Source organism: Oryctolagus cuniculus, chromosome 6 (assembly GCF_051225735.1).
Source record: "Oryctolagus cuniculus isolate XC-2025 breed Fujian yellow rabbit chromosome 6, ASM5122573v1, whole genome shotgun sequence".
Classification (NCBI taxonomy): domain Eukaryota; kingdom Metazoa; phylum Chordata; class Mammalia; order Lagomorpha; family Leporidae; genus Oryctolagus; species Oryctolagus cuniculus.
The window spans coordinates 38625119-38652461 of NC_142872.1; the positions used below are offsets into that span (position 1 = coordinate 38625119).

Consider the following 27343-nt stretch of genomic DNA (forward strand, 5'->3'; position numbering starts at 1 on the left):
CATTAACTGACTCTCAGAGGGTCTGCTTTTCAAATCCCATTAACATATGACTTGAGGATTAAGTTTCCAACAGAGGAAATTTAGGGGACTTTGAAACCATGGCATCCACATATTGTAATTTCTGAGAACTAAGAGTTCATTCACTGAGGGCAGTGGCAACATAGGATTTGGAAGAAGGCAGGATGAAGGGGTTGCATCCTCTTACCTCTAAGCCTGGTACAGGACCTGTAAGTTGATTTATCCTTTCAGTGAATAGTTAAGAGAATGCCACCCCCAAGACTTTGTAGATAAGGTCACTGTTGCTGGCTCAGGCTTGTTGCAAAGCTTTAACCTTTAGCAGTCTTGGCAAATCTGCTCTTAAGTTGGTCCGGAGTACTTGGACAGTAAAATATATTCCACTTGGCTCCTTAGGATTTTTAAAATTGGGCATTTTCGGGGCTATCGCTGTGGCGTAGCAGGTAAAGCCACTGCCTGCAGTGCTGGCATCCCATATAGGCACTGGTTCAAGTCCCAGCTGTTCCATTTCTGATGTAGCTCTCTGCTGTGGCCTGGGAAAGCAGTAGAAGATGGCCTAAGTCCTTGGATCTCTGTACCCATGTGGGAGACCCAGAGGAAGCTCCTGGCTCCAGTTCGGTGCAGCTCCAACCATTGCAGCCATCTGGGGAGTGAACCAGTGGAACCTCTCTCTCTCTCTGCCTCTACTTCTCTGTAATTTTACCTTTGAAATAAATAAATAAATCTTTTAAAAAATTGGGCATTTTCAGAGGGCCTCAGCCATTCCACCCATGAGTTTTTTAATGGTGAACAGAAAGCGACAGCATTTAAGGCAGTAAGTGAAATAACTAGACTGAAGGTAAGGAGAGAGAGGTCAGTGATCTGCCTTGAGAGAGAAGGGTTGGCACTTGGAACAGGTCAGGATCCTAGATGGAGCCTGGCCATTCCAGGGCTAGGCCAGACCTCAAAAGGCAGGCAGGCTTTGGGTGGAAAAGAGAGGCATGCCATAAACAAGGACAAGCATGAGCAAAAGTGAAGAGTGTTCCGTTTGGTTGGAGCAGAGGGTGGCAGGGATTGGGGCTGTTAAGGAAAATACGATTTGAGTGGCAGATGGCCAGGGAGAGGCCTGCAGGAAGGTTATTTCAGGAAAGAGACTAATGGGGGTTTGGGAGTGAACAGGACAAGAAAGATTTGGGAATGCTGCTTCAAGCTTAGACGTTTGTCTGCAGGGACTGGTGTTGTGGCGTAGCATGTAAAGCCACCACGCGTGACACCAGCATTCTATCTGGGCACTGGTTCATGTCCTAGCTGCTCTACTTCTGAGCCAGTTCTCTGCTAATAGCCTGGAAAAAGCACTGGAAGATGGCCCAAGTGTTTGGGCCCCTGCCACCTACTGGGGGAGACCCAGATGAAGCTCCAGGCTTCAGCCTGGCCCATCCCCAATCGTTGTGTCTCTCTGGGGTGTGAACCTGCAAGTGGAAGATCTCTGTCTCTGTTACTCCTTCAAATAGTTTCAAAAAGTTTCTTTGAACATGGAGGGGGATATTCCTGAGAAGAAATCTCTCTAGATCTGTGTCGGTGCTTGAGGTGGTGTTGTGAGGTTATTGTCCTCAGGAAAAAGAAGTAGAACTAGAGTAGGTGCATGCTAGTAGCTTAGTGGGAAAACACTGGGACTGGGAATTAAGAGACTTGGCTGGGAGTGACCTTGAGTTGGAAGCTGCCTGTCTTGATTTAGCTTCCTCATTGGTAAAACGAGGCAAGGTAGATTAGACCTGGGCATTGCACTCTAGTTAGAACCAGGAGCCTTAGTGAAGAATCAGAATTGAGCCTCAAGGAGTCTTCAAACCCATGAGATTGCATGCAGATCGGATGTGTAGCTTCCATCAGTTTCTCTTGCTCCAGTAGACATCTTTTGTAAGGAAGTGAGCTGTCTGCTGGGTTCCCAGTGCACTTACTGTGTGCCTGTCCCACAGCATCGTCCCAGTCTGTGTAGACATCTCTCATCTCAGGAAGATTGTAACCTCCTGCAGGGCTGGTGTATTTGTATTTGTTCTCTCCCTGCCCCCAACCTTCTAACTCTGGAGCTTGCCTACATCATTTGTGTTGCTCCGTAATTATAGGATGAGATTAAGGTCTGTGTCGGTAGATGCTCTGCACGTCTTTTTCGTTCCATTTCATTCTGGTTCTTTGTGGTTTGCAGTATGGAAGTGGGTGTTGCTTTGCAGATCTAGTATGATGAATTCACTTCACTTCCCTGGTCAGGCAGAAATTGTCTAGGCATCTCCTGCCAGTTGATTTCAAATGCCACTGTTAGATCTCTCTGTCTTTGGTTAACTGATAGCGGCCCACCCCCAAGACGCTCGTCTTTAGACATCCCTTCACTGTGCAGTTTGGAGAAATACATGTAATTACTGTGTTCCACTAAATAAAGCTCTGATGAGAAACCCAGAGGCATTTGTGTGTGTTGCTTTTTGGAACCCTCTGGTGGCCAGCCATGTTAGACAGTTTGTCTCCTGCTGTTACTAAACCACAGCATCTCTGGGCTGCAGTGGTCTTCAGTCCTTTTGATCCTTCATCTCTGGTTCTGAGTCAAAAGATAGTATTCCTGCTCGTGGTTCATTGTAGCTGTGACCGGGAACGCCTGACTGGCAGCCTGCTCTTCTGGAGCCGTCTGTTCGTTCATTCTTGCAGCTAGCAGCTAGCGTCTGTTGATGGTCTGCTTGCTATGGACCAGGCTTTCAGAGGTGAAGAGAACACAGACCTGTCCTTGGAGGAGTTCAGTGTAGTGGATGAGAAAGATAAGTAACCAAACCACTCCAGACAGTGAAACAAGTTATCCAATGAGGAACTAATAAAAGCTTCCCTTGTGTTACTAAGAGATTAATTTCTACAAAGCAGCACCTGACAGGGCCAGCAAATCTGAATCTGCATCTGTTATTGCCCAGCCTCACGCTGAAGGGCCGTAAGTGAGCAGGGACCTTACCTTCACTGAAGAGTAAGGCCAGTGGTTTAGATGATGGTCTGCAGTGCAGAGATAGGCTCAGGGAGCACCCGAGGGCAGGCTTCATGCTGCGTTAGCAGGGGGATCAGGGAGGAGACTGCACTGCAGAGGTCTCTGAGAAGCACCTGTCCTTACTTAAGGAGTATTTTAGAACCTTGTTCCTGGATCTGGCAGGTGTGTAAATCCCTTGAACTTGAAAGCCATAAAGAATTAAAGACAAATACTTTTTTTAGCTGTTTAATTCTGCCTTTTAAATATATGTCTTTAAAAAAAAATAGAGAGGGAGGGAGAAGAAGAGGTCTTTAACCTGCTGGTTCACACCCCAAATGGTTGCAGTGACTGTAGCTGGGCCAGGCTAAGGATCGAACTAGGAACTCCATTCGGGTCTCCCATGTGGGTGGCAGAGGTAAAGGTACGTGGACCATCTTGCACTGCTTTCCCAAGCACATTAGCAGGGTGCTGGATTGGAAGTAGAGCAGCTGGGACTAGCATTCATACATGCTAGCACTGCAAGTGGCAGCTGAACGTGCTGTACCACAGTGTGTGTCCCTAAAGACAAATAGTTTATGCAGTATAGATACTTGTTTACTTATCAAAACTCTGATTTACATAGTCTGTCACATAATAAGCCCTGTGTGCTTTACTTGGTAATGTAATCTGTACAGTAGTTCTAGGAAATTACTAGTATTTTTTCCCCATTTCCCAAAGAGCAAATGGAGGCTCAGAAAGATGAAGTCAGTTGCCTTGGGTCCCCCAGGTACAGCTCTTAAATGGCATATCCAGAACTAGAATCGGGGTTTGTTACCGTCCAGACCCCACCGTGGTGAATGGGGGCTGACAGTTTCCAGGAGGTCTATATAGGCCTTACAGTTTAGAGAGACAGTTAACACTGATCAGGAACCGAGGTTTTCATTGTTTAAGCCTGTAGCTGGCTGGCTGTTTCTGCTTTGTGTGTTTGATGATCTGTTCACTCTCTTCCCAGGAGGCAAGCTCACCCCTCCCAGATGTGCTGAGTGCCACAGAGCCCCTGAGTACAGCCCAGAGGGAGATCCAGCGCCAGTCCACGCTGCAGCTGCTGCGCAAAGTGCTGCAGATCCCTGAGAATGAGTCGGAGCTGGCTGAGGTCTTTGCCTTGATCCATGAACTCAATAGCTCTCGACTTATCCTGTCCAACGTGAGTGAGGAGACAGTCACCATTGAGCAGACCTCCTGGTCGAATTATTACGAGTCTCCATCCACGCAGTGCCTTCTCTGTAGCAGCCCGTTATTCAAAGGGGGAAAAAAGTAAGCACCCTTTGCCTTGCCCTTGGCTGCTCCATGCCACTTAGCTCGTATAGTCCCTTGTTTCAGACTGTGTTGGGGCTCTGAACTATAGAGATTCTTTGCTTTTGGTAGGCCTTCTTTATCTTCATCGTTGCTGCAAGTGCAACCATGGTATCATTTATGCTGAAGATGCCTTAAAAGTATCACCAGTTTCGGATTCAGTTTGCATTTAGACCCAGCATAGTGTTTGGGTTTGAGAGTTGGGTGCGATTTGTTAACATAAAATAAGAGTTCTGTTAATCATAGGGGGAAGTCCATGGACTAGATTCCAACAAAATGGAAACACCCACGCAAAAAACCTTAGAACCCAAGTTCAGCACCTTATTTGCTTGTTGCATTAAAATCATGAGAATTCTGCCATTGGTCACTGAGTCCTAGAACTGCTTATAAAGAGGTTGATTTCCCTTCTCTTTTTTGTTGGTGATGTTTATGGTACTAGCTCCCTGGCTGGGCCCCAGGAGTGCTGGTTGCTGACAGCCAGCCGGCTGCAGGTGGTGACCGCCCAGGTGAAGATGTGTCTGAACCCCCATTGTCTGGCCCTGCACAGCTTCATGGACATCTACACAGGTGCGTGCCAGCCTTCTCTTCCCTCAAAGCACCACACAGCTGACTTGAGAACTGCCTCTGTGGTCGGTAGTCCTCTGAGCGCTAAAACTCTTGATGAGGCTTCTGAGAAAGAGGGGCTCCTCCTGAGTGTCGCAGCCTCAGGAGGTGATGTTTATCTTCCAAGTATTGGTGCCCTTACCTTGGATCCTTAACTCATAGTTTAAAGGTCTGTGGCTCTTCATTGTGGAGAAACTGGAAAGGGTAAGCAGGTAGGTAGCAAAAACTAAAATTCAGTGGTAGTCCTACTTCTGTGAGATGAAAACTTAACAGTGTACCCTTCATTCTTCTTGATGTGTTGTTGTCTATGCAGAAGGTAAGGAGTTCTGGAAGTATTTGTAGGTTTATAGTTTCTCTGAATAAAAGTGGGGTTGTGCTGGGTGTCATTTTAGCATGTTTTTTAAATTTAGTGTACCATGGACATCTTCTTAGGCCACCAAGCAGGGAAATTCTCTGACCTTTTCATTATTTTTAATTGTTTTTTATTTTCCTGCTCGCCTCTACTCACTCACTCCCCAAGTGGCCTTCAAGGCTATAGAGGCTGGTGTGAGGTCAGAGCCACGAGCTGGGAATACAGTGCAGATCTCTACTATGGTGACAGGAACCTGATTACTTGAGTTATGACTGCTACCTCCTAGCATCTGCATCAGTGGGGAGCTGGAGTTAGCAGCCAGAGCCAGGAATCAAAGCCAGGCACACTGATGTAGCATGCCAGGCTAAATGCTTGCTCCTATGTGACCATTTTTAAAGGGATGTGTGATTGCTGTGAACATTCTTGTTGTTAATGGAATCTTTATTTCTTTTGGACAAATGCTCAAAAATGGGACCACTGCTCACTGATGCTTTTCATCACAGCCTTCATCAGCATTGAGCGTTTTTCTAGCACTCACTGTGTACTAACTGTTGGGAGAGTTTGATGTTATTTTAGATGTAGGATTGAGTGCTGAAGATGCAAAATATTTGTTACTGATTCTCTTTGAATTTACGTTTTTAATAATCCTGTATACCTAGCTACACTAAGATTTCTTTGGTTGTTATATAGTTCTGTGAGTCTTGACAGATGTACTAAGCTGTGTAACTGCCATCATACAAACAGAACAATGCGTTCACCTGAAACATTCTCTTGTATCATGCTTAGTCAGCAAACCCACCACTCACCCCAACTTGGGGCACCTGTTGGATCTCTTCTTCAACCCTATGTTGTTCTTGTCTCAAGAATGACTAGTAAATGCAGTAATAGTATATAGCCTTTTTAAAAAATTTTTTATTTATTTGAGAGGTAGAGTTACAGACAGTGACAGGGATAAACAGAGAGAAATGTCTTCCATCCATTGGTTCACTCCCCAAATGGCCACAACAGCCGGAGTTTTGCCAGTCTGAAGCCAGGAGCCAGGTGCCTCCTCCCGGTCTCCCATGTGAGTGCAGGGGCCCAAAGGCTTGGGCCATCTTCTACTGCTTTCCAAGGACACAGCAGAGAGCTGGATTGGAAGAGGAGCAACCGGGACTAGAACCGGACCCCATATGGGATGCCAGTGCCGCAGGCAGAGGATTAACCTACTGCGCCATGGCGCCAGCGCCATATATAGCCTTTTGAGTCTGGCTTCTTTCATTAAACAGGGTCCTTAGAGAGTCATCCATGGTGGTATATTTCTCAGCGATGTGTTCCTTTGCATTGATGAATAGTTCTCCATTGTGCAGATACACCAGTGTATCACTCATTAATGGATGAGTAGATACAGGAACATTTGCAGATTTTGGCAGATAGAGCCACTGCAAACATTCATGTTAAGGCTTTTGTGTGTATCTAAGTTTGCGTTTCTCTTGGGTAAATACCTAGGAGTCACATTGCTGGGTCATGCGGTGAGTTTATTTTTAATGTTACAAGAAACTGCCAACCATTTACCAAAGATACCATTTTGCACTCCCTCTACCAATATGTGAGAGATTGCTCTGCATGTTGGCATCAGTATTTCCTTTTATTGCTGCTAGTTTTTAGTCATTCTAGAAAGAGTGTATAGAGGTTATCTTGTTGGGGGTCTTCATTTTTCTTTCCTCAGTGACTAATGATGTCTTACCAATTGCCTTTTGAATTTGTATAGGATAGCTTTTTGGACACCTAGGTTTTATTGTCATTTTAAAATGAGAGAGAGCTTTGCTCTCCAGTTGAGAGACTGGTGGTCTCAGCCCTTGGGCTCCTGTTTAGAAAGCACTTCCCTAGTCCTCACATCATTGGATTACCAGGAACTCAAATTTGCTTTTGTGCACATTTGTGTGGGATACTTTATAGGAGTGTAAAAATCGCCCTCTTTTGCTGTAAGTTGTGTTTTAATTCCTCTGTTTCTTTTGTTCAGGGATTTGGTATAGGGATGCTAAGCCTTTGCTATGGCTTTGGCACAGAGCTGGGCTAAAGGCTGTTCCTGCTTCCCGCCTCATGTCCTTGCATGAGGTGTGGAGGAGCCATACTTCGGTCCTGAGGACGGATCTACTGGGAGAGAGATGTTTCCTTTTTTATTGGTTGGAGAAAGGGAAGGTGCTGTGCTCCATGTTACTTTGTTGCTGTTTTCAATGTTAGGAGCTGTATAGGATAAAGTTAGGTCACTTTAATCTTTCTACAAAGATAACGTAATTTGGTGGCTGGCATTGTGGTAGCTGGTAAAGCTAGCACCTGTAGTGCTGGCATCCCATATGGGCACCGGTTCAAGTCCCAGCTGTTCCACTTCCTATCCAGCTCTCTGCTGTGGCCTGGAAAGGCAGTAGAAGATGGCCCAAGTCCCTGGGCCCCTGCACCCGCTTGGGAGACCTGGAAGAGGCTCCTGGCTCCTGGCTTTGGATTGATGCAGCTCCAGCTATTGCAGCCATTTGGGAAGTGAACCAGTGGATGGGAGACTTTTTCTCTGCCTCCCTCCCTCCCTCCCTCCCTCCCTCCCTCCCTCTCCGCCTCTGTCTCTGCCTCTCTGTAATTCTACCTTTCATACAAATAAATAAATTTTAAAAATTTGAGCATTTTCAGAGGTTCTCAGACATTCCACCCATGAGTTTCTTAATAGTGAAGGGAAAGCAACAGCACTTGGGGCAGCAAATGAAGTAACTAGGCTGAGGGTAAGCAGAGAGAGGTCAGTGATCTGCCTTGGAAGAGAAGAGTTGGCACCTGGAACAGGTCAAAAAAAAAAAAAAATGTGCAATTTGCTGTTAACCCCCATTTAATTACCTGGTTCCCTATTGCGGAGTGTTTCGTTTGTTTTCTGATGGTTGCCGTTCTGTGTGTCACGCTGAATTTCCTTGTTGCCTCTGTAACCTGCAGGTCTCTTTAATGTGGGGAACAAACTGCTGGTGAGCCTGGACTTGCTTTTTGCAATCCGAAACCAAATCAAGGTGGGAGAGGACCCCAGAGTGTGCATCAGCATTGTGCTGAAGTCAGTGCAGGAGCAGACAGGTAACAGTTCTCTTCCTTACCAATGTTCTGCAGCCTCCCTGTGAATTCCCCGTGATCGGCCTCAGTTGAAAGAGTCGTTTTGGGAGGAGCTTGATATTTTGGAAATTCTTGACTTGCTAAGGCACTGTTCCTTTGGAGTTTTATAAATGCCATGCTCACTGTGGAAGATACGAGCATGCATCCAAGGACTGTTAGCAAGAGGTTATGAGGTACACTTGGACTCTGCCTGTCCGTCAGACTCTTGGTGAATACGCCACTTGTGGATGTCTGCTACCAGTCACACAGCTCACGCCGGGACTATCCAGAGAATGTGTGTGCCTTTGCTCTTCTCTATGTGTGCTTTCCCCCAGCCCGTTCCGACAAGCTGCCCTTCACCCGAACGCTGCCTGCTGCAAGGACAGGTGGAGCAGAGCAAAGGTGCTGGTGCCACACGCTCCTGCATTTGAGTCTTTGCCACTTAGTGGCAGTGAAACTGTGAGCCTGTTGCACTCTGCCTCTGTTGTTCTCTTTACCAACCGAAGATAATAATACTTTCTGGTTCATAAAGAATTGAATTCACACCGGCACTGCGGCTCACTAGGCTAATCCTCCGCCTGCGGCGCCGGCACCGCAGGTTCTGGTCCCGATTAGGGTGTCGGATTCTGTCCTGGTTGCTCCTCTTCCAGTCCAGCTCTCTGCTGTGGCCCGGGAAGGCAGTGGAGGATGGCCCAAGTGCTTGGGCCCTGCACCCGCATGGGAGACCCAGGAGGGTGTGGGCACCTGGCTCCTGGCTTCAGATCGGTGCAGTGCGCCCGCTGTAGTGGCCATTTGGGGGGTAACCAACAGAAGGAAGACCTCTTTCTCTCTCTCTTTCTCTAACTCTGCCTGTTTAAAAAAAAAAAAAAAACAAAAACAAAAACAAAGAATTGAATCCAGCACGATAGCACGCAGAGCCCTCAACACAGCAGGTGCCCTGCGGCGCTGAGCACAGGCAGCTGTCACTGGCTGTGAATGGCCGCCTGAGCGCTGGAAGGCTGGTGCCTGGTGCTCAGCTAGGTCGGTGCTCTCGGTGCTCTTTGGCTGTCTTTAGGGAGAAACGCTCTTGGCCAGGGAGGGGCGGGGGGTGCTGTTCTTCCCAGCCTGCCCCGGTGGCTTCCAAATGGTTTTCTGTGACCCCCTGCGTGCTCGTGGTTTTCTTTCAGAGAAGACTCTGACCTCCGAGGAGCTGAGCCAGCTGCAGGAGCTGCTGTGCAGTGGCTACTGGGCCTTCGAGTGCCTCACTGTCCGGGACTACAACGACATGATCTGTGGCATCTGCGGGGTGGCCCCCACGGTGGAAATGGCTCAGAGGAGTGAAGAGAACGTACTGGCTCTGAGGAGCGTGGAGGTCAGTGCCGCTCAGCCACTGTGGTGGCCGCAGGGCGGACAGCTCCAGACCTGCAAGTGGCTTTTTCTACCACAGCCTGGCATTTCAGTTACTCATTCAACAGGTAGCCTGAACCTGAGCTAGGTGCGCTTTTAGACGCTTGGGAGATAGCGCTTTAAGAAAGCCGGAGTTACTGTCCCCATGGAGCTCACGTTCTCACTTGGGGAGACCTGAGAAACAGGCCGACGTGAGGAAGGCGTGCATGCCGTGAAGCACGGGGAGGCCGGGTGAGGTGAGGGCGTGCCTGTTCGTACCAGGTGGCCGGGGAGGTCTCGCTGGGACCGTGCACTTGAGTAAAGATGTGAAAGCCCTGCAGCTTTGGGGAGGAACTCTGCAGGCAGAAGCAGCAGCCAGACATGGGTCTGAGCAGGTCTTGCTGTGTGTGCTGGGAAGAGCAGGTGGCTGCAGTGTGCAGTAGGAGCAGTGGGCTGTAGGAGGCTGCACCTCCATAGGGTCCCCTGGGCCATTTTGAAGACTTGCACGGAGTGAAATGGAGCGAGAGGTTGGAGAAGAGTGTCCTCAGCCAACTTAGGTTCTGAACTAAGAAAATTCCGTGCAGGTAGTAACACCAAATTCAGATGGCTTCACTGATACCTGATAATTGTAACATATCCAAGAAATGCATGGTTTGAGTCATAGAAGAATAGCAAAAGCAGGTGTATTTCCCCCAACACATTGCATAAGGCCATATCATCTTGAAAGCCCAACTGGACACCTAATAGGACAAAAAGTACTGTTTAATTCACTGCTGAACAGACTAAAGGAGACTCGGGATTATTTCATTAGGTGTACAGAAGAGGCTTTCTGTATGATTGGATACCCTGAGCAAAGTAGGGATCTCCCTTAGTCCAATATGGGGTTAAAAAGAAATCCCATAGATGACTGTGTCCTGCCTTCATGCTAAGAGGGCTAGTCTGCCCTGTGTGGGTGTGGAGTACCCCTTGATGGTCTAGCAGTTGGACTGAGCTGTGAGGATTCCATCTTGGAACTTACCATAGTGAACAAGAGGAGGAGTGGGACAGGAAGTGGCTCTTGAGGCTGCAGACCCATAGCTCGTGTGTTCACCACGGGGGCAGGAGTGGAACCTCTGGAGAGGGGCTTTGGTATATTTTGGTCTGGCCAGTTAAGCATGTTAGGGATTTAGAGCAGATTCCTACCATTTTCTTCCCAATTAAAACACATTGGAAAAGCACATACATTGATCAAATACCTTATACATAACGAGGCGTACATACAAAAACAAACACAATATGTGCTGTACCTTTTTATTCTTTTTTAAAACTTTTTTTAATAGGCAGAGTTAGACAGTGAGAGAGAGAGACAGAAAGGTCTTCCTTCCGTTGGTTCACCCCCCAAATGGCCACTACGGCGGGCGCACTGCACTGATCTGAAGCCAGGTGCCTCCTCCTGGTCTCCCATGTGGGTGCAGGGCCCAAGCACTTGGACCATCGTCCACTGCCTTCCCGGGCCACAGCAGAGAGCTGGACTGGAAGAGGGGCAACCGGGACAGAATCCTGTGCCCCAACCAAGACCAGAACCCGGGGCACCGGTGCCGCAGGCAGAGGATTAGCCTAGCAAGCTGTGGCGCCAGCCTGTACTGTACCTTTTTAAGTATTGGTTTTGGATAAAATGAACAGTGTAAAAGTATTTGCTTAGGTGAATCTTCGCTTTTGTGTTACTCACCTAGAGGCTGTTTGGATTCACATCTGCTCGCCTGATGGCTAGGAATAATGCAGCCAGGACTCAGCGTTTTATTACAGATGCCAAGCTCATGTTCTGGGCTGGGTGCTCTTCTGTGAGACTTGGTTTTTTTTTTTTTTTTGACAGGCAGAGTGGACAGTGAGAGAGAGAGACAGAGAGAAAGGTCTTCCTTTGCCGTTGGTTCACCCTCCAATGGCCGCCGCGGTCGGCGCGCTGCGGCCGGCGCACTGCGCTGATCCGATGGCAGGAGCCAGGAGCCAGGTACTTTTCCTGGTCTCCCATGGGGTGCAGGGCCCAAGCACCTGGGCCATCCTCCACTGCACTCCCTGGCCACAGCAGAGGGCTGGCCTGGAAGAGGGGCAACCGGGACAGAATCCGGCGCCCCGACCGGGACTAGAACCCGGTGTGCCGGCGCCGCTAGGCGGAGGATTAGCCTAGTGAGCCGCGGCGCCGGCCCGAGACTTGGTTTTTACCATGACCCTGTGAGGTTATTGCAGATGCCTGGGGAAGCTTCCTAGGCCCACCCCGGGATGGGTGGGGCTGAGCTGACTACAGGGGCTTTATTCCCAAGCACTGCCTTGCTCACCAGTACCTCCTGGGACTGCAAGCTCGAAGTTCACCAATCACATCTGGCCACACAGAGTTTTAGGTTTCCAGGAGAGACGCAGGCCCGCCTCCCCGCGAAGGTCACAACTTTCAGTGCCACCTGGCACCGGCCCTATCCTAGTTCCAAGCTCCTCTGCCACAGAGTAGAGTAGCATTCACTTCCCTCCTTCTGATTTCCTGGATGATGGTTTCTCAAAGACCATTGTTTTTTTCCTCTTCTGCTGTTGTTTATGGAGAGAAGTGTGTGTATGTACAGAGAAGGGAGTATTATGAATACTAAATATGAAATAAAATAGGAAGTTGTTGCTGACAAGTTAACATGCTGCTGTTCGGGGGGGATTGGTTGACCCCTCTGCTCAGGGACTGTGTAAGGGAGAGACATTCTAAATGAATGACTGAAGCTGCTTCAGTTTGTTTAGCCACTTGGCGTTTTTTGTTCCCTCGGTCTTTGTGGAGAGTATGGGCTCATTTGGCCCCGTCCTGGGGTGATGTGGTGGGGAAAGTGTGCCATGTACTCCTAGTAGCACAACCTGAGCCTTGTGAAAAATGGAACGGTGGGAGGCGTCTTTGTGTAGAGCAGTGGTTCTCTGACTTCTTAGAGAGTGTGACTGAGAGGGACTCAGACTGGTGCTCTGATGGGGGCTGTTGGCATTGCAGGCGGTGGTCTGACCCACTGCGCCCTAACACCAGCCCCGGTCAACTGTGTTAAATGCAAAATTAGGAATGGAGTCCATACCGACTGAGACATAGCTCAGCTATTTGCATTTCTAATGAGTAACCCATAAGGCAGCGATCAGGTGATAGAATCAGGGTTGTACTTAAGGACCACGTAAGAGGAATAGAACAGAAGGTGACTGTCACAGTGCTGAGTGCCCACAATGAGTAACACTGCCTGGTGTAGAGGAGCTGGCCGTGTCCTGACAGGATCCAGGAGCACTTTGGGAAGGAGTTGAGGGATTTCCAGGGCCTTGCCTTGGAAGAGGAGTGGGATTTCAGGAAATAGATAGGTATGGGATCAAGGAGTGGGCTTTGGAACTGGACCTCTGCTCACTTCCTTGTTCTGTCCCTTGCATGAGGAGTTTCATCCCAGACAGCCCTGCCTTGTTTATTAGTAGCTAGGAAGTGTCTGACACACAACAGCTATGCAAGTGCTAGCGCTCTCTTCTGTGCAGGACAGAGAGGATGCCATGCATAAAGGTGAGAGGGATGGATAAAGCAGCAGCAGGAACCTAGTGCCCATCCAGGTCTGGGAGAAAGCAAAGTGGCTCCTGGGTACTGAGTGTCAGACTCAGGGGCTGGCAGTGCACAGCTGACAGACACCTGCCCTTCCCCCTTGTGTCTGATGTTTGTGTTGATAAGTCTGGGACTCCTGTAATGGGACCTTTTTTATCTTGATCGTTTAGTTCACTTGGCCGGAATTCTTGGGTTCCAGTGAGGTCAACGTGGAGGACTTCTGGGCCACGATGGAAACAGAGGTGATTGAGCAGGTAGCGTTTCCTGCCAGCATCCCCATCACCAAGTTTGACGCCTCCGTTATTGCCCCCTTCTTCCCGCCACTCATGAGAGGAGCTGTGGTCGTCAACACAGAGAAAGATAAAAGCCTGGATGTGCGACCAGTCCCTGGTAAGGCCCTCTGGCGGCTGACTGGGGCAGGGAAGGTTCAGTCGAGAGTCTGGGACATTGTCTTTGCAAAGCAGCACAGTGGTAGAGCGAGCACCAGGCCTAGAGGCCTCCCTCGGGAAAGAGAATGTCAGCCCGTGACAGAATTGTCTAGAGTCACGGTGAGGAGATTTTCAGAGCTGCCGGCAGGTTGTGTGGGAAGGACAGTTTGCTGTCTGCCTCTGAGCAGCACTGCACCGAGTGGATAGAGCATGTGGAAACTGCGGCTACAGCTGCAGCCCTGAGACTCGGAGAACGAGGAGATGAGGCCAGGGAATCTGCCTTCTACACGAGTCCTACACATGCTTTGTGGGTTTCACACGGAGGAGCCCGGGACTAGCTGTTGGGCAGTTTCTGACAGTTTGGGTGTGAGTGCCAGCTGTGCTGCTGCGGAGCGGTCTTGGACTCAGGTTCATTTCATATGTGCATAGCAGTCATGATTTTAAAATTCTTAGTTATTTGAAAAACAGCTCCCTCCCATCTGCTGGTTTATACCCTAAATGTCCAGAACAGCTGGGAATGGACTGGGGCTGGAGCGAGGTACTAGGAACACAATCCAGGTCTCCCTGGACCCCCACCAGGGGACAGCTGGAGTCAGGAGATGGCCATTGAGCCCAGAGACACTGGTGTGGAGGGTGGGTGTCTTAACCACTAGCCAAGTGTCTGCTCCCTACTCCCCCCTTTTTTTTTTTAATTGCAATTCACAGTGAGAAATTTTTTTGTGACCCATAAGCACATGTGTATTGATAAATGTAAGTGAAATGAAGTTTTCATAAAAATCATACATTTCCCTAAGTGTAGTACACTGTCTTTTCTATTATTTTTCCTTTTTTAAAACTCTGGATGTGACCTGCTGAGTACATAGTAGATGCACTGGTTCTCAAGCAGTGCTTCCTAACATGAGATCCTGAGGTCCCGCCTCACACTTGCTTCTCTAGGGCCGTGGAGTTGTCTCCTTAAGGCCCCGACGTAGCTGTCCTGCTCAGCCAGGTTCAGGAGCATGGCACACACACAGCATTTTAAAAACGGGAGCTGCTGCCCTTGCTACTGCAGCTGTGGTAAGCGTCTGTCTGAAATCTTGGTTCTGGAAAACATTGTAAAACTTTGGAATAAAAGCTGGTCTATTTTAGGGCTGTTTACCATGGTGGTTGGCTGCATATCCCACTTAATGTTCCAGGGTAAGAAGCCAGTTCTGAGAGACTTCAGGTTGCTCTAGAAGTCGTAGATCTGCCTTGTGCCCATGGGCCACTGGGGACAGTGCCCTGCCATCGGCACCCTTGTTTCTTGCAGGCAATGGCAGTGCCTTAGTGAGGCTGCTCCAGGAAGGCGCCTGCAGGCTTGAAGATATTGGCTCCTACAGTGCGGAGGAGCTGCGGCAGCTGCTGCGGCAGTGCGACATCCCCTTTGGGGTGGAAGACTCGAAGGTGAGTGTCACAGGGAGCTGTGAAGACTGGCGCTGTGGGAGAAGGTGGTTGGCCCACTTCGTGGGCAGGGCAGAGGGAACCGGCAGTCAGGGTACCTGGGAGATAACACCCCGATCATGATACCTATGAGGCCCTGGCCTGCAGTTGGCTCCGGCTGCTGGAGGCCATGGTTCTCAACTTCAGGGACAGGAGTCCTGGCTCTCTTATTGACCGTTATCAGCAAGGCCTTGGATGAACCATCCTACATGTTGTTTCATGTGCCTTGTTTGCAAAATCAAGATAACCAAAATACCATATGGGTCTGGTTTTCAAGCTCTTGGGTGCACAAGATGGATACACGTTTGTCCTTTTTTAAAGATTTGCTTGAAAGGCACAGTTAGAGAGAGAGAGATTGTCATTCTGCTATTTTAATTCCCTACTTCACTGCAAGGGCTAGGGCTGGGCCAAGCCACAGCTAGGAGCTTCATCCCATGTGGCCAGCAGGGGTCCAAGCACTGGGGCCATCTTGCGCTGCTTTCCTAGGTACTGCAGCAGGGAGCTGGATTGGAAGTGGAGCAGCCAGGACTCAAAAACAGGCGCCTACATGAGATGCTGGCATGGGACTCCAGGGCCAGCTCTCCCGGGCTTTGTGTATTGAAGGGAGCATTTGTGCTGAGCACCAGGACTGACCCTTAGTGTGGGCCCATGGTTTTAATCTTGTCATTCCCCTCCAGGACCAGCTCTCTTTCTCCTTATTGGCCCTCTATGAATCTGTACAGAATGGAGCCAGAGCTAGACAGCCGCCACCTCAGTTCACCGGGGGTAAAATCTACAAGGTGTGCCCCCACCAGGTAAGCGGGTCACGGGGGAGCGTGGGGTGAACCTGCTCATGTGGAGCTGTCCCCACAGACTGACGCAGCCCCTTCATGCAGCTGAGACCCAGGTCGCTGCTGTGCGGGGGTCAGAGCACCTGGGCCATGCAGCAGTGGGAAGTTACCCAGCACCCTGCCTTGTGCGGGGCTCTCTGCCCCAGCTGTGGCGTGAGCAGGGGCAGAGAGCCCCGATGTCATTTCTCCCTAGTTGCCCTCCTATTTTAGTGGGAAAATAAAGTCACCTCCGCTTGTAGCAGGAGCACTGGAGGAACCACAGGCAGGGCAGAGACAGACCTGTGCCGGTGAGGCCACCAGACAGGGCTAAGGCCTGTGCTGGGCTGCCGAGTGTCTGGTCCCTGACTTCCAGAGGCCTTATGGGCCATGGTGACTGGGTTTTACTCAGTGCTGAGGGACCTTGGGGGTGGTTTTGAATGTAAATAGGGGTGGTAACGCAGTCTGTCAAGGAGTGGGGGGGGTAGTCCTCAGGGTAGCTCAGACACAGGCTTTGTAGTACACCACAGTGTTTGCCCCAGTTAGCAAGCACTGATGGATCAGTGTTCACTGAGTCCCAGGGTGGCCTGGTTGTGAGCCCGCATGCTGAGGACTTGAACTACAGCGGCATTTGAGGGAGGCACTTGAAGCTGCTCAGAGGCTTTTGTGCACGTGGGACTGGAGGATACCCCCACGACCTAGACTGCAGCTCTTGGGACTGTAACAGGTAGTGGAAAGGCAGAATTCTACAGTGCACCCAGAGCTGGTGGGTGGGGGCCTGTTAGTCTAGTAACACCTAGACTCCATCAGGGCTGCTGTGTGAGCAGTAGGAAGTGGCCTGCTAGGGAGCTTGCCTGCGATACAGATGCTGAGATCCCAGGTCCTATGCTTGGGGTCCAGGCGCCTCCACTTTTAGCCTACTCTTGGGCCTCTGGTGCTGTGAATCTAGGATGAGGAGCCACTAGATGAGGCTTGGTGGAGTCTGGTAGGGGGAGGGCAGGTTATCCTACCTCAGGTAAGTAAGGATGAGCTGGCGACAGGCAGGAAGCGGGAGGGGAGCAGAACCGCAGGGACTATGGCAAGACTGGCTTCAGGTGCGGTCCCCTTCCTAGGCAGAGACGGGCGGGGTGTGTCGCCTTCTGACCGCAGGGCTGTGTCCGCCCTCTCCCCTAGGTGGTCTGCGGCTCCAAGTACCTCGTGCGGGCTGAGAGTGCCCGCGATCATGTGGATCTCCTTGCCTCCTCCCGCCACTGGCCACCCATCTACGTGGTCGATATGGCCACACCAGTGGCCCTGTGTGCTGACCTTTCATACCCAGAGCTGACCAGCCAGATGTGGGGAAGGAACCAAGGCTGTTTCTCTAGCCCCATGGAGCCACCTGTGGTGAGTTCTCTCCTGGGGAACTGAGACAGAGCCCTCTACCCAACCCAGCCTCACACCCCCGCACTCCTGGGGACCACAGCCGGTATCCTTTTTCTCCCCCAATGTTTGTCTCTTTGCTCTGGATCAGCATTTCCTCTACAAACCAGCCTCTGTACAGAAGGCCACCCACAGTGTGTCACTTGGTGACCAGGGTATCCCGGACACCGGCATCTTTCCGAGTCAGTCCAGGCTTCTCCTTTTCCTGAAGGGGAACTCGACTTACCTAGAGGTAGCTGGCAGGTTGCAGGCCGACCCTTTGTGTGTGTTCGTACATTGAATCTCGCAGTAGATCTTAACAGACACATACCTGCCAAGGCCAGCCTTCTTCCTTTAGAGTCTGGGACTGGTACTGGGAAGAAGCAGAAAGGGGATGGCCCCTGCCAGGTTGCTTTATGGGAGATGAAAGCCACTGGACACTGTAGTCACTTCCTCCACTCATGTAGCTCTGTGCTGGTGCTGGGGCCCTGTTCTCTCCCTGCAGCCCCTTGTGGCCTGGCAGGGTGTAGCAGTATGCGTCGCTCAGGACGTCTGCTCTGCCCCTCACATGAGGAATTGCAGGCACGGAGGCGCCTTGCCCCCACGAAGTCCCATGCATGATGATGCCACAACAAGCCAGGCGAGTGGGCTGGCTGACCCTGCAGCCTTTGCTCCCAGCCACCACACAGGTTCCACCTGGTCATTCCTTGCCATCTCTCCCCTAGAGCGTGTCCTGCCCGGAACTCCTGGACCAGCGGTATGCAGTGGACATGACAGAGGCTGAGCACTCAGTCCAGCACCCGGTCACCAGGACTGCTGCACGGCGCATCCTTCACGCAGGCACACAGCCCACTCCTGGGGACCCCAGCGCTGGGCACCACTCCTTGACCCTGTGCCCTGAACTGGCACCCTACACAGCCATCCTGGCCTCCATGGTGGACAGCAAACCCACCAGTGTCCGCCAGCGGCCCATTGCCTTCGACAACGCCACCCACTATTACCTCTACAACCGCCTCGTGGACTTCCTCACCAGCCGCGAGATCGTCAACCGGCAGATCCACGACATCGTGCAGAGCTGCCAGCCCGGCGAGGTGGTCATCCGCGACACCCTCTACCGCCTCGGGGTCGCACAGATCAAGACAGAGACGGAGGAGGAGGACGAGGACGTGGCAGCAGCAGAGTGAGCCCGGCTGTGGGACAGAAACTGCACCATCTTGCTCAAGCCATACCTAGGAACCCCTGGCCTAAGGCTCGTGTGTCTGAGGGACTGGCCGAGGTGGGCTCTGGGGGGAGTACCTGTTGACTGCTGGGACTGACCAAAGAGCTTCCATTTTCTTAGCACGGAGGGACCCGGGGTCCTCGGTTCCTCACCCTCCGCAGGTTGGCGGGGATGCCGAGAACTCCCTCCTTGGCTCCAGGGGCACTTGGGGACGTTATGTGTGTAATGGAGGGAGGATGGCTGAGGCAAAGGCTGTAGCAGGGAGTCTGCCTGGGGCGAGGGGCTGCAGCCACCACCTTGGGGCAAGTGGGCCCTTGAGGCTCTTGATTCCCCCGGATGGAGGAGTGCTTGCCCCTCCGGGACCTGAGGAGGATAGGCCGGCCCCTGCACCCCACTGTCTCTGGGCCCTCACCTCAGGGGGATGTGGCCCGGGGTCACCATCCGCCCTGACAGCACTAGGAAAAACTCCCTTCTGTGAAGGGGACGCAGCCTGGGCCATAAGGAAACGGCGGGCCTGGCTCAAGGGGCCCAGGTCTGGCTCGGGCCCTGGCATTGGCTGAGTGTTATTTAATTTATTGAGGGGAGTGGAGGCAGTGGCTTTTTCCCCCTCTCTGCCCCGGTAAGAATAAACTTTATTAAACCACAAGGTTGCAGTGACGGCCCCCAGGCCCGTACCTTCTGGCAGGGAACGCGCAGGTCTCGAAAGACGCAGAGGCGGCTGTGTGAGCGCCGTTAGTTTAATGTGGACAACAGCCCCCAGCGTGTCTGTTAGTCAGGATGAGTCAGCTGGGCGTGCGTGGTGTAGCCGGCTACACACCGTCCCCTGTCTCCCGCCCCCGCATGCCCCTCGCTCTTGGCTGCCTTGGGGCTCAGGCTCGCAGTAGCAGGTCCAGCGTGGGGGAGGGCTGTGCAGGTCCAGGGAGCCTTTTCTCAGCACCAGGGCAGCTCGTGGGGGCGCCGTAGGCACCAACTCAGTCTTTGTGCATCGAGACGGGCGGGGATGAGGAAGCACAGCGAACGTGAGGCCAACACCATGAGGGCGGGCGGGCAGGGGCGCAGCCCCCAGCCCCTTACTGGCAGTGGCGGCCCGGGCTCTGGGAACGGGGTCCGCTCTGACCTCCCCTAGGTCCCTCACCTTCCCAAGGAGCCGGGCCGAGCTGTGGAGTTAAGTGACCGAGGGCAGAGTTTGTACGTTCTCCCCAGGCTGCCCGTCCACGGGGGAACTGAAGCTGGGAGGGAGGGAGAGGCACTGCTCCCAGGCCGGCTCCTCAGCAGAACTGGTAGTTATTGGGCTGCAGCGAGGGCTGGGCCGTCTCCCCGGGCTCACAGCAGGCCAGGTGCTCGCTGCTGCTGCTGCCGCTGCCGCCGCCACTGGCACTGGCACTGGCACTGCCACTAGGCAGATTGGTGTAGTCCTGAGGCAGAGAGACCAGGGCAGGCAGTCACGGCGTGTCCGGCCCAGCCTGCGGCAGCCGCCAACCCCAATCTGACCCTCACTCACCTGCTCTCTCGTGGCCGCTTGGACTTGCTCCTGAAGCAGGACGCAGATCTGCTGGAAGGTGGGTCTGTGTGTGGGCTCCAGGGCCCAGCAGGCCTGCATGATGCTGTATCTGGAGACGGGACAGAGCTTAGCCACGTGTCACTCCCCACAACCCAGAGGTCTCCGAACCCAGTGAGAAGTGGGTTTCCCACAAAGCCTGTGCCGAGTCCTGCCTCCTGTCCTCACAAGAACCACTGGAGAAGGGACTGCCGGGGTCATCCTCAGGGCCCCTGTCAGGCAGGCCGAGTTCCATGTCTCAGTGAGCGTAGCATGAGCCCTTTCTCCGAAGACACACACATACACACACACCCCCGCCCAGCTACCTGGGAAATCGGTAAGCAGTGGACGCTCTGCTTGCTCGAGAGTCCACCGTGGAGAGAGGAAGCCTGGCCCTGCAGTGAGTTGTTCAAGAGAGACCAGGGCCCCTCACCCTCCGATCTTCCCTCCACTTACATGTTCTTAGGTGCAAACGCAGGCTGGGCCATTTGGTATCCATCTTTCACCAGTTTATAGAACTTGCTGTTCACCAGGATGCCAGGGTAAGGGTTCAGCCCTGCAAAGGCCCGAGATCATTTAAGAGAAACTGACCCTCCCACACGCAGCTCACTGCGACACTGGAGCAGCCGCTGCCTTCCCTGGTGCCGACCACACCAGGCACTATGCAGTGGCCTCCGCTTAAGGAAGCCAAGAGCCTTCCGCCAGGCCTAGCACGCTGGCCACAGCACCGAGGAGGGGAGGAGGGTGCACCTTGCAGGGTGCGTTTGAAGACTGGGCTCAAGTCCCTGTTCTAGCCCTCAGGAAACTGGAGGTGGTAGATGGCTCAAGCTGCATTTTCAGATGAGGGCAAGGGTAGCACAGGTAGAGGTGTGGAAGCAAGTGTCAGGGTGGGCAGTGTGCCCGTCCTCACTCCCACCAGCACCTTGCCCCACCCACCGAGCATCCTGGAGCTTGGTGCCCCACGAGGGATGGATGCCGACATGAAGACCAAGGGCGGAGCAGCGCCACAGCTCACCGAGTGAGAAGATCTCCCAGAGCAGGATGCCGTAGGACCAAACATCGCTCTGGACGGTGTAGACGCAGTCAAAGATGCTCTCCGGGGCCATCCACTTGACAGGCAGGCGGGCCTGGCACGACAGTCCCTAGTCACCTGGGGCCTGGTTCCCTGCCCCCACCTAGCCCACCCCTTCCTGGCACTCACATTGCCCTTGACGATGTAGTTGGAGTCGTTCATGATGTCCCTAGCCAGCCCAAAGTCCCCAATCTTGGCCACATGGCCGCTGGTCAGCAGCACGTTGCGGGCTGCTACGTCCCGGTGGATGCACTGAGAGGAAGCACGGCAGGGTTAGGTCTGGCCCTCCCCTACCTGGGCCCAGGGGGAGGGGCGGATGGAAGGACCCACAAGGCCTTGCAGTCCCTGGTGAGGGAGTCCTCATCAGCTTTCGGCACTTTCTCAGACTCCTGTCCCTACCTCTGGCAGGGCCTGAGGTCTGAGAAAACTTACTGTGGTCATTTTAATGTGTAGAAACTTGTGTCCCTGGGGCAGGCATTGGAACGGCAGTTAGGATGCCACCTGCAATGCCTGCGTCTTTATCAGTGCCCAGGTTGGTGCTCAGCTCTGCTCCCTATTCCAGCTTTCTGCTGGATGCAGCCAGCGATGGCTCGAGCAGCTGAGTCCTGCTACCCACATAGGAGACCTGGATAGAACTGGCTTTGGCTCTGACGCAGCCCCCACTGTTGCGGGTGTGTGGGGAGCAAGCCAGTAGACAGAAGGCAATCTGTCTCCGTCTCTCTGCCTTTCAGATAAGTAAAATACCACTTAACAGGAGAGGAACCATTAGCAGGCCAAGCTGCCATGCCGTATAGCCCTCTGGCTCCATGCAGCGGGAGCTGGCGGCCTGCCTGGGCCCTGGGGCGGTGAGCTCCTGTGCCAGGTGCAGCTTCTGGCCCCTGGTGACTATCCCCAGGCCTCCTCACAGAGCTCATGCTGCTAAACATGTGTTACAAAGTAACTACTCGGGGCTTTCAGAAGGCTTCGTACAAAATTAAACTCTTCAATTTTTCTGAAAGGACTACCCAATCATAGCGGTTGCCCTGTTCGGGACCTCATTGCGCCCTGGCTTCTCTTAAGCCTTTGCACACATTAGAACCTTGCTCGCCTTCAAATTACTGTGAATATACCCATTTTTTAGGTGCAAAAACTGAGGCTCAGATTTCAAGCAATTGGTCAGCATCACACAGTAAGTGACAGAACCAGCAGCAAACAGCTGACTGCCACGGCTGTGTCCAGAGCTGACTGGAACAGCCCCATAGCCTGGGCACTTGTTGCTGTGCTGTGTCATTTGGTATCCTTGACAAGTGTACAATTCAATCATTATCATCCCGAGACCACATGGTGTGTGAGGTGAGACTTGTGCACCCCCTGAGTGGAAGTGAATGGAACCCGGCTGTTCTTAGAGCCCGCACCCTTCCTGGCCTGCTGCACTCAGGCACAGCCCAGGCTGGGACCCTACCCGGCCCACAGGAACTGGCCCCGGAGGCCGCTGTGCACCTGCTCCCTGGTACTGGCCCCGTCCAGCCCCACAGGCCCTGGCTCCCTTCCCACTTACATTCTTGGAAGCCAGGAAGGCCATGCCCTGGGCCACTTGGCTGGAGAAGTGGAGCAGGTCGCGGAGCTCCAGCAGCCGGCCATCTTCCTTGTCAAGGCCTGAGGTGAGAGGAGGCAGCCGTCCTGGTGATGCCCCTGCCCTACCCCAAGCCCCGGTCCCCAGCAGCCCTTCCCCTCCCTGGCCCTGGCGACAACTCACCTTGCTCGGAGGGGTCATTTGAAGAAGACGTGGAGATGGGCCTCATTTCCACGTAGGTGTCCATGCCCTGGCTGGAAAAGCCACTGTCCCTGCAGCAGAGAGGGGGAGGGGCTGTCAGTTCCCATCACAGCACTGCCCTGCCCAGGCCTCCAGCCACCCATGGCCTCTCCCAACCAGCCAGCGGGGACAGGAAGGAACCTCAAGGGCAAGGCCCTACCACATCCTGTCTGAGGGATCACCCATGGCTGCCCAGCTGTGCCCAGGGAGGTGCTCACGAACCATCCCACCGCTGGGCAGGGCCACCTGTTCCTTGGTCACCGTTCCTGATCCCAGCCCATAGGACTTTCCCGTCAGCTCCTCACTCTGGCTACCCTCGAGGTTGGGAGAAGGTGGCATGGCCCTTCGCCACAATAGCCCTGCTCCAATTCCAGCATGGCCGAGGGACCTTCCTCAGGACCCATGTTCTCTACACAGCGGCTTTCAGCCCCAGCTTCACAGTGGAAGCACCTAGGAAGTGTTGAGCCCGCGCCCAGGCCCACTGCATCAGAAACCAGAGAAGCAGCTGTTTCGTTCCCGGTCCCCCCGGGGCGGTTCCTTGTGTACAGCCCGGGTGCAGGAGCACTGGGTGGGAGCAGGCTTCTGAGCCCACCTCGCATGCAGAAGCAGCGCCTGGCAGTCTTCCTACACTGCAGACTCGGAATTGGCAATTCTGCATTTAACCAGTACTGCTTCCAAATTCCAAGAGAGGGTTTCTTAACCCCTCATCCTGCTGTTGCCTCTGCCAGAGATGAGCCCCTGAGCCCAGAAAGAGGACCTGCTGTTGCACGTATGATCCAACCTTAGCTAAAGCATCCCCCCTCCCTGGTACTGGATGGTGTCCCCTGGTTCACTGCAAGATTTAAGCTCATGGTTTGCTTGGTGCTCATTTTGACTTGATCTGGCCAAATGTCGTCACCTGTAAAAGCCCTGCCTTTGCCCCCCACCCCCACCCCAGGGATGCCCGAGGATCAGAAGAGGAAGCGGACCCTGCCAGCCCCCGGCTGCAAGGCAGCTGCGGCGTAGCGGCCCCCTGGCCCTCCTGCCTCCCCAGGCTCCGCAGCTGAGGGTCTCTGGTCAAGGTGCACAGTGCACACCATGTTCGGATCCTGGCCTGGCCCCCAGGGCTCCAGGACAGCAGCGTGGCTCAAGTGAGGACTGGACGAGGAGCCCCAAGAGCTCCAGCCCAACTCCGCCCCCGCCCTGACTCGTGTGTGACACGAAACCTGCCACTTCCTCTCTCGGCTTCCACATTTGGCTCAGTCCATCTGCCTCTGGGGGGCTTCCAGGAATCACAGCATCACGACGGCAGGGCCGGGAAGCCTGGGCGAGATGCCGCACCCCTGGGGCTCACAGGGGAAGCCAGAGACCTGGCCATGGCCAGGCTGCTTTGCCTGGTCTCCCGCCACAACCATTGCTGTAGCCACCCCTGGTGGAGAGCAAGCGCCACAGGCCCGGCAGCTGTGACATGACAGGACACGCGTGCCTGGAGTCAGCCCGGCACCGGCTACAGGCACCAGTCTCGGTCCGTCCTTTACCCAGGGTGACGATTTAGTAACATCTTTGCCCTCCACGCTTCCTGACTACTGTCGGTGCTCAAGTAGCTGCTGCGTGATGGGGCTCCACAGCCATCAATGTGGGTGGCTCCTCCCCACAGCACAGAAGACTCCCTGTCCTGTCCCAGGGTGCTACCTGCAGATGTATTTCTTCTCCAGGTGGACATTCTTGTAGCCGTTCTCCCCCTCGGGCTCCTCCTGGCTAGGTCCCAGCATGGCCTCCGCTTTCCTCCGCAGGAAGTTGAGCAGGTCGCCATAGCAACAGTACTCCGTGATGACCAGCACCGGGCCTGGAGCAACCAGCAGTGGTGGGGAGGGACAGGGTGGTGACCACTTAATCCCTCTCCCCACGTGACTAGCAGGAGGGGCCCCAGACTAGGCCTCCACACATCCCACTTCCAATCCTGGCTCTACGGGCAAGTGTCTGGGTGCCTCAGAGACATCTTCCAACATTTGTTTAGGGGCAGGCATTTGGCGGAGGGGTTAAGACGCTGCCTGGGATGCCCACATCCCACACCACAGGGCCCGGCTTTGTAGCTAGGCTCTGTGTCTGATTCCAGTTTCCTGCTAATGTGCACCCTGGCAGGCAGCAGGCGAGGGCTCAAGGACTTGGGATCTGCCACCACATGGGGTGGTGGAGTTCTAGGCTCCTGGCTTGGACCTGGCCCAGCCCCAGCTGTTGGAGGCATTTGAGGAGTGACAAATTTAGCCCAAGAATCTTCCTCAAAGCAGATCTATGACAGTTCTATATAGGGCAAGATGACAATAGATGAAGAGCATGGGAGTGGGAGTGGGAGTGGGGTCCCAGTAAGCCCTAGGCACCTCCATGGCCCAGGGGCAAGTGCCCAGGCATCTCAGGGAAGGGCTTCCCTGGCCCCAGGAGCCCACACCTCCTCTCCCTGAGTGACTGCGGCTCATAAATGTCTGAGCGCCTCTGGCTCAGGCTGCACAGAATCCCTGTGTCATCCACAGGAACCCCGCACTAGCCCAGGGGTGGTGCTCGCAGGGCCCCCTCCGTGCCCCAGCCCTCACCTCCGTGGGTGCAGGCTCCCAGCAGGTTGACAATGTTCTCGTGCTGACCCAGGTGACTCATGATCTTTAGTTCCGACATGAGGGCCTCCTTCTCGTCCGCGTGGGCAGTGGCTGCAAGAGGGTGGGATAGGGTGGGCCGCAGGGACAAAGGGGGAGCCGGCAGTGGGACCCAGAGCCAGCCAGCCAGCCAGTGGAGGCCAGAGACATGCAGGCCCAGAAGAGGGAGGGAGAGACAGAGAAGGTGTGGCCAGTCACTAAGCAGGTCCCCAGGGCTGGGGGGAGGGGGGCAGGAAGCCCAATTGTGGCCATAGATGACCCCCAGCTGCCCCAGTACCCTGACAGTCAGAAGCCCCTCCACACCCGGAAGGGACCAGGAATCCAGGAGCTGGGCACTCCCAGCAGCCCCCACCTGGGTTATGGGGTGAGTCCCGCACCTGCCCCTCCCCCTCCCCCTCACTCACACTTCAGCATCTTCACAGCCACCTTCAGCACAGCGTCTTCCTTGCCCAGACCAAAGGCCGTGGCCTCCACCACCTTCCCGAAGGCGCCGGCTCCCAGGGTCTTACCTGCCGCACACACGGGGGCTCCTCAGGCCTCTGGGCACCACCGCACCTCCCTTCGAGGGCCCCAGGGTCTCCCCTTACCAAACTGCAGGTTGTTCCGGGGGAACTCCCACTTCTCATTGTAGGGCAGCTGCGTGGGGTCGACGAAGGTGTAGCTGTTGCCCTCGGAGCTCTCGATGATCTTCCAGCGCACCTGGTACTTGGGCTTCTGCGGGGCCGGGGAGGGAGCACACGGCCGTGGGTCCCAGCCCTGCTGCCCCAGGCTCTCTGCTGACCTCCCCTGCGTGCCCCACCAGGAGTCCCTGCCCCACTCTGCCACCTCCCCTTCTCTAAGCCTCGCTTTCTCTATCTGTGAGTTCAAGGACGAGGGCCTCTACCTCTCTTACGATTAGGTAATTCCTGAGCCGGGTAGGAAAGCGGAACTTGACCTAGCTGTCCATCCCGCATCCAAGTGGGTTTTGTTTGCAGGAACACACAAAGATCAATCTTCCACCTACTGGTCCCCACATGCCCATACCAGCCAGGTAGAGCCCAGTCAAAGCCGTGAGCCAGAAGCTCCATCCAGGTCTCCCACGTGGGTGGCAGGGAGCCAAATACTTGCACCATCACCTGCTGCCTCCCAGGGTACACGTTAGCAGGGGGCTGGACCAGAAGCGGAGGCGAGACTGCATCCCAGGCACTTGCACACCGCACGTGGGCCTCCCGCATGGTGGCTCAGCCCACTCCACCACGACGCTTGCCCCTGGTTTTCAAGTGCATTACAAAACACCTCAAATACGCCGTCTCCGCCGTGGTACAGTGCATCGCGCAGAAGGATCAAGCACATTCACACTGTGCCACCCGTTTCCAGAATTCTTTCCCTCCTGCAGAGCCAACGCATTGGACGACAGCTGCGCAGCCATGGGCACCCACGGTACCGTGTCACACGTCCGTGTTTCCCCAGCTCTAGGCCCTGCGTGTACAGTCACAGTGCTCATTCCCTGTGCTGCCCGCGTCCTCCCCCCCGCCCCGCCCCCCGTGTAGCAGGTCCTTCGTTTTCACAGCTGGGTAACAGTCCCACTCCAGACACTCACAGATCAGCACCGTGGCAGGTGCTGCCCACTTGGCATTGAACAGCCCAAGTCCTTCCCCTCGTGACTAAGGGAGGCACTGAACTCTAGCAGGTCGAGGAGGCGAGTGGTCCATGTGTGGCTCAGCGCACACC

The 27343-nt window shown here is 53.9% G+C and overlaps 2 protein-coding genes across 5 annotated transcripts in view; one reads left to right on the forward strand and one right to left on the reverse strand.

Annotated features, from left to right (window-relative positions):
- The window catches only part of HMGXB3 (HMG-box containing 3), a 55712-nt gene extending 36458 nt beyond the window's left edge, over window positions 1-19254 (forward strand). For all 3 annotated transcript variants that reach the window (XM_070076305.2, XM_008255250.5, XM_017341188.4), the window contains 9 exons: window positions 3978-4279; window positions 4758-4885; window positions 8223-8354; window positions 9536-9720; window positions 13470-13689; window positions 15016-15149; window positions 15863-15979; window positions 17165-17374; window positions 18115-19254. In XM_070076305.2, the coding sequence (XP_069932406.2) occupies window positions 3978-4279; window positions 4758-4885; window positions 8223-8354; window positions 9536-9720; window positions 13470-13689; window positions 15016-15149; window positions 15863-15979; window positions 17165-17374; window positions 18115-18573 (1887 nt within the window). In that variant the 3' untranslated portion in view covers window positions 18574-19254. The remainder of the gene's footprint in view (window positions 1-3977; window positions 4280-4757; window positions 4886-8222; window positions 8355-9535; window positions 9721-13469; window positions 13690-15015; window positions 15150-15862; window positions 15980-17164; window positions 17375-18114) is intronic.
- A 75-nt stretch (window positions 19255-19329) lies between these two features.
- CSF1R (colony stimulating factor 1 receptor) overlaps window positions 19330-27343 on the reverse strand; it is a 29222-nt gene continuing 21208 nt past the window's right edge. For both annotated transcript variants that reach the window (XM_070076307.2, XM_070076306.2), the window contains exons 12-22: window positions 26221-26347; window positions 26038-26142; window positions 25577-25687; window positions 24681-24834; window positions 22953-23041; window positions 22755-22852; window positions 21347-21469; window positions 21161-21272; window positions 20602-20701; window positions 20110-20218; window positions 19330-20023 (exon numbers count right to left, since the gene is read on the reverse strand). In XM_070076307.2, coding sequence (XP_069932408.2) covers window positions 19877-20023; window positions 20110-20218; window positions 20602-20701; window positions 21161-21272; window positions 21347-21469; window positions 22755-22852; window positions 22953-23041; window positions 24681-24834; window positions 25577-25687; window positions 26038-26142; window positions 26221-26347 — 1275 coding nt within the window. In that variant the 3' untranslated portion in view covers window positions 19330-19876. The remainder of the gene's footprint in view (window positions 20024-20109; window positions 20219-20601; window positions 20702-21160; window positions 21273-21346; window positions 21470-22754; window positions 22853-22952; window positions 23042-24680; window positions 24835-25576; window positions 25688-26037; window positions 26143-26220; window positions 26348-27343) is intronic.